The sequence below is a fragment of the Salvia miltiorrhiza genome, chromosome 3, assembly GCF_028751815.1.
Source record: "Salvia miltiorrhiza cultivar Shanhuang (shh) chromosome 3, IMPLAD_Smil_shh, whole genome shotgun sequence".
In the NCBI taxonomy this organism is placed as follows: domain Eukaryota; kingdom Viridiplantae; phylum Streptophyta; class Magnoliopsida; order Lamiales; family Lamiaceae; genus Salvia; species Salvia miltiorrhiza.
Window position 1 is genome coordinate 9,880,311 of NC_080389.1, and position 10,805 is coordinate 9,891,115.

The following is a 10,805-nucleotide window of genomic DNA, read 5'->3' on the forward strand; positions in this document are numbered from 1 at the left end:
TGAGGTAAAAAAGGAACAATGAGGAAAATTTTTCTGAGTTCCAAGGATTAAACATGCTTTGATACCATGTTAAAATATGGTATAGACATATTGTAAGAGAATTTGAGAGATTGTAAAGATTGTTTCTTGTATTTCTCTTACTTATTTTCATATTACATTGATATCTATTTATAGAATACAACATGAAGCAAAGTCATACAAAATCCTACTAAAGTCACACAAAATATATCTTTAGACTTTTGCTAAATATTTCTATACTTCTAGATGTAGTTGTTTCTTGACTCTGATTAGTATTTTCAACAATTTTTTCACAACTTTCTAAATTCCGAAAAAAAAAAAAATGAGCTAAAGGTTCCGCAAATAACTCTTGCTTTTTCCAGCTCATTTCCACCTGCCCGCCGCCGGCTATGAGACTCTCCGGCGACTCACTCACTGCCGCCGCTCCTCAAATTCTTCTTCCAAAGTCTGCATTTTCGATCCAACGGCGTTTTCAGCCTCACGGCGAGTCTGTCACCGCCGAGGCGGCGGCGATTCTGTCTCAGAGTCTCGCGCACATCGGAAAATTCGGGTGCCAATACGGCGCGTCGTCACAATATGCTTCTCAATTCGGAGATTTGGCGCCGGAGGCGCAGCGTGGAATTGAATCGTTGAGTTTTGAAGTGCGAAGCCCTTCTTCTCCACCTAGTTTGATTCCGCGCCCTACATTGAGCTTGAGCGACCAAGCTTTTTTGCTCCTTGCCTCCATCGGTTGCACGGTAATTTACTTCCTCATCCGCCAATCAATTTCGTTTCCTATTGTTTGGACTCGGTCTCTGTGAGTCTGTGATCTTTATCTTTTTTAACTTTCAATTTAGTATATTTGATTTTTACACAGGAGTAACTGCATCGATTAGTGGATTTTCCCTGATTTCGGGTTCGGGTCACCGAAAATTTCGGTACGGGTATTCGAATCCGAACCGACACCCATTGTCGGTGGCGGTGGGTGGTCAGTGACAAAAATGCTTACGTGCAAACACTCTTTCAAGTTTAATTATATATATGCGTTGTATCTTTCACACTATTTTTACCATAACCAATTACAAGAGTGTCGGCAACCCCTTTCTCTCTCTCCAAAATATTTGTACCTGTCATTGACGAAACGAATGTGATACTGATTCCAGTGAGCAATAGTGGTTAGAAACACTTTAATAAAGTCCAGTTGTAAGCGCTCTTATTGGACAAGATTTGCCAGCCACCATTTCTCTCCCTCTCTCTCTCTCTCTCTCTCTCTCTCTCTCTTCCACTTCAGTTGCAGATCTTCATAGCAAGAAGAATCTGCAACTATGGCATTCTGCTTCAAATTCACAGCTCCCACCATTTTGCTGCTGTTCTTGCTCTCTTGCTTCTCCTTTCCTTCAACAGGTAATCTCCCCTTTTTTGTTGGATTAGTATGGAGCATAATTTCAATTCGAAAGTCTCTTTTTTTACTTGATGTAGTTGGTTTAATTAGAGGTGATTATCTATAGAATTTTGCTTGAACAATTACATTTTCGAGTGATTGGAGCTTTTAGCATGAAAAAAGAGGAAAAAGTTTGTTTCTTGATTGTTATGAAGCATGGATCTTTGAGTTCTTGAAATGGGATTTGGATAATGAAACTGTTTTTTCCATAAGAAAAAACTGGAAATCTATTTGTGCATAGAGCTTTTATTTGTCTTGTTTCTATAGAGGGAAAGATCAACAGTTTGAAACTTTATTGACATTAACATCAGGTATATCCTATTGTTGCTCCAAATAACTTTATATCTTTCCTAAGTTCCCAAATCAAGTAATCGTGGGACTGCTGTGATCTTGAAAACAGAGTCTTTTCCGAATTTAGGACCTCAAAAATGGCTGATCTTAAAACTACATATCCTATTGTCGGTGCAGTCACTTTATAAGTTGAGTGCAAGAATTCTCACAATAAAAAGTTTTTATTTGGAACTCACCTTGTGTTTATCCCCTTTTTCAGAAGCGTATGATGCTCTTGATCCGAATGGAAATATCACAATAAAATGGGACGTTATCACTTGGACACCCGATGGCTATGTGGTAAGTGTTGCTACTAATCTCAAACAATAGAATCTTGCTTATTGCTTTGCCCCATTGTGTTACATTAGTTCATTCAACTAAATGTCATGTTCTTGTATACTTTTCTGTGATGTATATATGTTCCCACTTATCTGATTTGGTCGAAGATTTAGCATTCTAATGCTTGTTCTTATATGTTTTTGAGCCTCCAAATGTTGTATCAGACTCCTCTCCTGTGATGATAGTTTTGTTTGTATAAAATCTGATTAAAATTGCACTGGCATCTATCTGTAAATGGATAGGCTGTTGTAACAATGTTCAACTTCCAACAATATCGTCACATCCAAGCACCGGGTTGGACTTTGGGGTGGACATGGGCGAAGAAGGAGGTGATATGGAGCATGATGGGAGGCCAAACTACAGAGCAAGGGGATTGCTCAAAGTATAAAGGGAATACCCCCCATTGCTGCAAGAAAGATCCAACAGTCGTGGACCTATTGCCCGGAACTCCCTATAACCAACAGATTGCAAACTGTTGCAAAGGAGGGGTGATTGGTTCATGGGGGCAAGATCCGACTAATGCTGCGAGCTCGTTCCAAGTCAGTGTTGGCGCTGCTGGGACCACCAACAAGACTGTGAGGATGCCCAGGAACTTCACCTTGAGAGCACCGGGTCCTGGATACACCTGCGGACCTGCCAAAATCGTGAAGCCTACCAAATATGTTTCTTCGGATGGGAGGCGAGTCACTCAGGCAATGAGTAAGTTCTTTGAATCAAATTGTTCATCTTGTTTATTGGATGATCATGATACTTCCTGAAAATGAGATTTTCTTGATCAATGGAGAAAGCCCTTTTTGTTCAACATGATACCAAAGTGGAATGATTGACTCGTTCCATACTAGAAATAATCGTAGGAAGCTGATGAAGATAGAATCGTATCATATATTATATCTTTAATTATTGATTTGTCTTGTTGGTCAAGTTAGTTTGTTTCCTTTTAGATGTTTAGGGTTTTATTATAAATAGGAGTTTTATTTATGTTTTAAGGGAGTCGAATTGAGAGTTAAAATGTAGAGGGTGGGATTGTTCCCTTCTCGCGGTGTTCTTCCGGTATTCATGAGTGAATCAACGGATTAACCCTTATTGTACGCATTCCGGTATACAGTGGTTATCAACGGAGTTCGTATATTTATCAGTATCAAATATATTTCACGCTTCTACCTGCATCAGTTGGTATCCAGAGCCTTGCTACGCTCCTACGCGATGTCTCCCCGTCAATCAACCGTTCAGAATGTTCAAGATTATCTCCATCGTGACGACGACCTTCTGTCTCAACAATTCAAGGAATTACGAGCACAGAATCGAGAGATCTTTGACTTCCTACACGGTCAATATGATCGACCCTATGCAGAACATCATCAAGGACGTTTCCGATTCGAGGACGAATCGTTTCAAGGATGGAGAGAATGATGAAGATAGAATCGTATCATATATTATATCTTTAATTATTGATTTGTCTTGTTGGTCAAGTTAGTTTGTTTCCTTTTAGATGTTTAGGGTTTTATTATAAATAGGAGTTTTATTTATGTTTTAAGGGAGTCGAATTGAGAGTTAAAATGTAGAGGGTGGGATTGTTCCCTTCTCGCGGTGTTCTTCCGGTATTCATGAGTGAATCAACGGATTAACCCTTATTGTACGCATTCCGGTATACAGTGGTTATCAACGGAGTTCGTATATTTATCAGTATCAAATATATTTCACGCTTCTACCTGCATCAGAAGCCTTATGTATTTGAAGCTGTTGATTTCTGTATATTCATTCATGTCTCTCTTCTTGCAGTGACATGGAATATTACATGTACATATTCACAGTTTCTGGCTCAAAAAACTCCCTCTTGCTGCATGTCACTCTCGTCCTTCTACAATGACACGATTGTTCCTTGCCCGACGTGTACCTGTGGATGCCAAAACAATGCTACAGATCCAGGAAGCTGTGTCAAGTAAGTCTTCCCATTCCCTCATTCTCTCTCTCTCACACACACGCTCATCTTTTTTCGGGTTCTTCCCTGCAGTCCGGACTCACCATACCTCGCTTCAGTCGTTTCACAACAAGAGAAGAGCAACAAGTACGCGCCTCTAGTCCAATGCACGAGCCACATGTGCCCCATTCGTGTCCACTGGCACGTGAAGCAGAACTACAAGGACTATTGGAGGGTTAAGGTCACCATAACAAACTTCAACTACAGGATGAATTACACCCTGTGGAACTTAGTCATCCAACACCCCAACTTCGATAACCTGACGCAGATATTCAGCTTCAACTACAAGCCTCTCAATCCCTACCAAGATATAAGTAAGTGATCATGCTTTCTTGATCACATCATCTCTAGTAACTAACTCTGTTTTCATATTGGGACAGATGATACTGCCATGCTATGGGGAGTCAAGTACTACAACGATCTGCTCATGGAAGCCGGCCCTCTAGGAAACGCGCAGTCAGAGTTCCTATTCCGCAAGGACAAGTCCACCTTCACTTTCGAGAAGGGCTGGGCCTTCCCTAGACGGATTTACTTCAATGGTGACAACTGCGTCATGCCACCTCCCGATGAATATCCGTATCTACCAAGTGCCACCACCCGCCAGAATGTCTCCTTCCTTCAGCTGCTCATCGCTCTATTGGCCGTCGTTTTCGCATGTTTTTAACAGAGATTTGGCATCGTTGAGGAGGAGGATTCGACGTTCTTGGCATTTCTATGCGCTACGAGATATATCAGAGTCTCAGACTTGAGATTATACAGCAGCAGTGAACTCTGGTGCACAAACTGGTGCAGGGCATGAAAAATGGTTCCAGTTCATTCTTCAATTGTGGCTCGTGTTTTTTACATGGCATGCATTTTAGATCTTGCAATTGTTGATACTATTTATGTATAGAATTGTGATGAGAATAACAACATTTTGGTAGATACAAGTGATGTTTGATTGTTGAAATAGTGTTGAGTGTAAGAGTTTCATAAATATAGAGAGACAATTTTTACATACATGTTATTTCATTATTAATTTATTATTTGCTATGCGTGTGTATATATATGTTTTATTAGGAATCGGATTTATGCTTTGTTTAATTGTAGCATATATAACATTTTGGTTTGATTTTGTTGTGTGAAAGTACAAATATTTATAATAAAACTTTTTTTATTAAATATTTATTATAAAACTTAATATAATTATGTGCATATAAAACAAATAGTTTTTGCAACACGCTGATGAACAAGTTACAATATTGTAGCGAATGCGCATTGATGTATGAGAATATAACAATTATAAATTTTTCATTTACTTGATAAAGTATTGTGTTCTGAACAGATTCAGCTAATAATGAGTCAGCTGATTTAATGCAAATCATTTTAACATTGGTATTGATATCTAGATAAGTTTGTTCTAAAAGGATGTAGTTTTTTTTTTTTATGTTATTTATTTATTTACATTGTTTATATATAGATCAAGTATGGAACTATATATCTATGTACTCAAAATCCACATCCATTCCAAAAAATGTATACATTATTCTTAGCTATCGTTTTACGGATCTCTAATCATAAGACTGTCCTATCAAACTTTGTGTTATTTTTATAGTATTTGATATAGTCTGATCATCACTATATAAATCGAGAGTACTTACCATCATGAAATTAAAAATCACAAAAATCATTTTCATCAATTAACATATACTAGAAATTTTTCTTCGCTGCATGCATTTAGTTGGGCTATCGTCTTCATCAACATATATTATTTGGGTAGACTTAGACTATATATTTATTTTAAAAATATAAATTAAGAATTGTGAATAGAATTTTCACCACCCAAGCCAAGAGAGAGAACCGACAAAAAAGAATAGCCGGCGCCATATAATTGGCAGTTGTTTTTGCATCGTGGAATATTGAACATCCTTGCGCACCGACACTCACATAGTCACATTAATATTTTACTAGTAATAAATAATCAAAGCCCTCAAAAAAAAAAAAAAGTAATAAATAATCAAATTAAAATCTGATAGTTTTTTTTTTTTTTTTGAACAGAAGGGATAACATTCATAACCAAATCAAAGAATGTTCACATCATAGGGAAGCTCCCTATAGGAAAAAGGAAGAGAATTAGCAAAGGCATTGGCAAGACACCTTCCACATATATATTCAGTGGTCGCGCCCTAGACCGTGGTCGCGGATTTCTCAAATCCCGCCCTAGCACCCTGCACTCCGCGGCCGCGTGCTATAAAATTGCAACTCGATTTTTAAACTGATTTGAATTGATTTAAAATTGAAAATTGCCGTATCAAAAAAAAAATTAAAAATTGTCTTTTTAATATGTTAATTATAGATTATAGATTTGGTTAATAATACTTGCAAAAATCAAACTTTATTAAAATCAAATGGATCATAATTATTAGTCTTTTAAGATATTACTTCCTCCGTCCCAATATAAATGTCTCATAGCTTTTGGGCACGAAAATTAAAAAATATGTAGAAAGTAGATAAAGTAGGTTGATGGAAATTATTTAAATACTAGTTATAGAGAAATAATATATTACCAAAAAAAGAATGTGACATTTTTATTGGGACGTCTCATTATAAAAAGTGGGACATTTATATTGGGACGGAGAGAGTATTATTATTATTATTATTATGTACTCCCTTCGTTCCACGAATCTGGACACGTATTCCTTTTTGGGTCGTCCCACGAATTTTGAAACATTTCTAAATAAGGTAATAATTATTACCTTTTATTTCCTACTTTATCACTTTTATACTTTATTAACTACACACTTAAAATACTAATGTACAATTCCTTAATTCTCGTGTCGAAACCAAACGTGTCAAGATTCGTGGGACGGAGGGAGTAGATCAATTCATGTCATTATCAGAATGAGATTCAGTGTACCACACTTTATGTCCCATTTTGTGTCCCACTTTCAATTTTGTTTAATTTCTTATAATTTTTTTTTCAATTTCAACTTTATATGCTTTAGTTTAATTTTGTGATTATTAACAAGGATTTATTCCATTAATCATAAATACTCCTAAACTCCTTCTTCATTCACACAACAACAATTCTTCTCCTTCACTCTTCCAACATTTCTCTTTCAATATTTCCTTTTTTTTCTTCAAAAAATGGCGGATCCGTTGCACGATTCTTCGTCTGATTCAACCGACGGTGTAGCTCAAGGCTTCAAGCGATCATGGACGAGATAGAGTTGCACAAACAATTGATGTCTCAAATCTGTTCCCAACCGACGTCGGAACGTGTTAAACGTCCCCGGTCTTACGTCTACCGTGATCGTGAGGATGTCCATCTACGTCTTATGCAAAACTACTTCAACGACAATGCGACGTACGGGTCTACATTTTTCCTTCGACACGGGGCGTGTAACAGTTACTCTACGGAGAGTGCTGGAGCAACCCCGATTTTCTTCGAGGAATACGTACAAAGAGATACACTTCTCCGAGATAGGCAGACATGATTTGATGGAGCACGTTTGGGCACGTTTCGGACTTCTAAGACCAGAATAGTTATTTTAGGAATTGTTTTTATTTAATTAAGTTTTATGTAATTTTTAGGATTTTAAAATTAATGCAATTTAAATTTGAATTAAATTGTGTTATTTAAATTTGAACAATTAAATTTAAATGAAAAACATAAAAATCAAAACTAAAAAAATCAAGTAAGCTATCAAGAAACTCCACTGTGACCTCCTTACTCATTGTGGTCTCCTCCTATCAAGTAAGCTATCAAGTAAGCCCAGTGCAGATGCTCTAAATCCTAAATAATTATACTTGATTTTTTTTTTTGGAAACAAATCATTATCAATTTGGGTAGAGAAAAAATCTGCACAAGAAATCCAAATTACTTGCATTTAGAGAGGGAAAAAAAGAAAACTGCACAAGAAATCCAATTTACATGTTGTAACGACGGATTCTATATCCTTGTGTGATCTCCCATACTATTGATGCAAACAACTCGAAGGTTGTCATTTCCCATATCCTTCTGTTCTTCCTCTATTCCTTTGGCCGAGTTGACAACATCTCTGTTCCCAAACTCAACTTCAATCAGTTCAAGTGACGGAAAATCTCCGACATCAGCCGGGATCTCCTCCAGATAGGGACACTGGTGAAGCAGCAGCTTCTTGAGTTTTGGGAAGTGATCGGATCCAGTCATCCACTTCCGCAGACCACATCTCTCGATGAGCAGAAAGCTGAGGCTACCGAACTCGTCTTCAGCGGTCTCCCATTCATCGTCTTCGCACCATAATTCTCTCAGTTTAAGCACTTGAAGATTAGGCAACGAACCAACAATCGCCATATCTCTCCATGAGGGAATTATCCAACCTCTCAAGCTCAGCTTTTTCAACGACTGAGGAAAAATAGGATTAGACATCCCTTTAATTCCTGGATACACCTGCACCTTCAGTTCTTCAAGCTGATGCAGATGTTTAAGATTTTCCAAGTGACCATCATAATACTGTGATGGATGCGAGGATATAAAATCGTCTACGAGATAAGAACTTTGCTCGAATTCACATCTTGATGAGTACAATATTCCCAGCTTCTTTATGTTGGGAATCATTTTCACAAGCCTATAAGTGCAGTCGAGATTGCTTACTCGGGATAGCGTCTGCAGATTCTCCAGAGGAAAAGAAGTGGCTCCTTGTGGGCAAGGCAATTGATCAAATGAGGAGACTAGATGCCTTAGTTGCTGCATTCTCCAAATCTCTCGAGGCAGACGCACCCAGCTCTCGAACACGTTAATGATCAAAGTCTGTAGATTCTCCAGGTTTGACACGGCTGCAGGAAGCTCCACCAAACAGTCCAGCACAAGGTATCTCAAACCAGAAAGCCAAGAAAAAATTTGTGACGTTGATAATAATCCTTGATCAGCACCACCCCACTCTAAGACTCTGAGACGTTCAACATCTTCGAGAGTTGTTTCTACAAGAGTTCCATGGACATTTGTGTCGTATAGAGGAATCTTGTCTTGATCAGCTTTTTCCTTGCACAAATCCCTAATCAGATCGTGGAGTCTGCAGCTTTTGATTTTGCCATGAAGATTCTTCCTTCCATCAAAAACTAGACTTCTTTTGATGAGATCCTGCAAACACTCTTCTCCCACCTCTTCCAAGCTTTTGGGTGCACTAGTGGCGTCATTAATGAAACCCTCAGCTATCCATAACTTGATGAGTTTCTCTACATGGATGTCGCGATCCTCTGGGAAACCTCCCATGTATGCGAAACATTGCTTCAAGTGACGAGGCAAGTCTGTGTAGCTCAAAGACAGGATCTTCTCAAGCGGCCCGTCTCTTGCAGCAACGACTGTCTTCACTTTCTCCGCGAATTCCTCCCACGAGGCTCGAGCCCTGTCCACCGTGGAAAGTAGCCCTGCTGTCACCACAATTGCTAGAGGCAATCCTCCACAGCTTCTTGCAATGGCCATGCCAATGTCTTTAAGTTCCCGGTCACAAACTCTATTCATAAACACCTTTTGCCGGAATAGCTCCCAACTTTGATCCTCATGCATCAACTGCATCTCATGAGGAGGGCTGCTATTTGCGCCATAAGTAGCCACATCCTGCAGCCTTGTGGTTAATATGATTCGGCTTCCATTTCCATCGTCGGGAAATATCACACTTAGATCATCGCATACGCCGATATCCCAAATATCATCCATTACAATGAGATACTTCCTCTTCATTAATGTTTGGGACACCTTGGTTCCCATGGATCCATGGCTCTCTTCGACTCCTTTCACCTCTGGTTTAAAGGATCGCAGGAGAGTTGAAAGAACTTCTTCATCGCTATAAGATTGAGATACTGTGACCCAACCACAGATATCAAAGAGGGCCTGAATTGAAGGATCGTGGTAAACATTTCTAGCAAGAGTAGTCTTTCCGATGCCACCCATCCCCACGATCGGGATGATTTGGCGCTGGCGTGATTCTGCACAAAGCTGTTTCGTTATTGCCAGAAAATCATCGTCGCCGGCGACAGTTGGTAGTCTTGATGAAGTAATCGACATAAATTATAGTTGTGCAGTTCTCCTTCTACGAGAGAGAGAGGTATGTCATGGGATTTGGAGGAGAAGGAGATTGGAGAAGGAGATTTCGTTGGGGAAGAAGGACTGGGGTTTGAGAAAGGGTAAGTTGTTGACTTGAAAGATGAATACGACTGCCCTCAAAAAAAAAGAAAAAAAAAAAAAAGAAAGATGAATACGACCAAAACAAAAGTACAACGCAGCTTCGATCTTGTACATACACGTGGCTGAGATCAAGGGTTGCAGTTCGGTTGGTGAAAGGCGTGTTATTTTTATAGTATTTGATATAGTGTTATTTTTATAGTATTTGATATAGTCTCTCAGAGCATCCACATTGCGCTACCCAATGACCCTTATTCGACTAGCCCAATGCAAGGTATGCCTACTCGAGAGCTACTCGTTCATTTGAGTGTACCCAATTTTGCTTAAATTGTGGCGCGTGTAGAACGTGTTTTACACGCGCCCTTATAAAAAATAAAATAAAAAATTAAATTCAAATTTTGAAAACGACAACTTTTTGGTAGATTTTAATTTTTTTTTTAAATTTTTGATCCATTTGACTGTTTTTTTTATATTTTTTTTTCTTTTTTTCTCTTCTTTCAACCTCTTCACCATCTTCAATCTTCTTCCACTTCCATCTCCTTCCACCATCTTCAATCTTCTTCCTCTATCAATCAACC

The 10,805-nt window shown here is 38.5% G+C and overlaps 2 protein-coding genes across 3 annotated transcripts; one reads left to right on the plus strand and one right to left on the minus strand.

Annotated features, from left to right (window-relative positions):
* The first annotated feature begins 321 nt into the window (after window positions 1-321).
* LOC131017465 (protein COBRA-like) lies at window positions 322-5,084 on the plus strand. 2 transcript variants are annotated; one of them, XM_057946218.1, is made up of 7 exons: window positions 322-755; window positions 875-1,401; window positions 1,989-2,068; window positions 2,350-2,806; window positions 3,887-4,046; window positions 4,119-4,399; window positions 4,466-5,084. In XM_057946218.1, the coding sequence occupies exons 2-7, from the start codon at window positions 1,323-1,325 to the stop codon at window positions 4,747-4,749; spliced, it is 1,341 nt and encodes a 446-aa protein (XP_057802201.1). In that variant the 5' UTR covers window positions 322-755; window positions 875-1,322; the 3' UTR covers window positions 4,750-5,084. The 2 variants fall into 2 exon arrangements, with proteins under 2 accessions (XP_057802201.1, XP_057802202.1); XM_057946219.1 differs by having other exon boundaries at window positions 353-755; window positions 855-1,401.
* Window positions 5,085-8,016: 2,932 nt separating this feature from the next.
* LOC131018292 (putative late blight resistance protein homolog R1B-14) lies at window positions 8,017-10,110 on the minus strand. Its single transcript, XM_057947018.1, has one exon. It carries the CDS (start codon window positions 10,108-10,110, stop codon window positions 8,017-8,019), a length of 2,094 nt encoding a protein of 697 aa, XP_057803001.1.
* Between the last annotated feature and the right edge of the window lie 695 nt (window positions 10,111-10,805).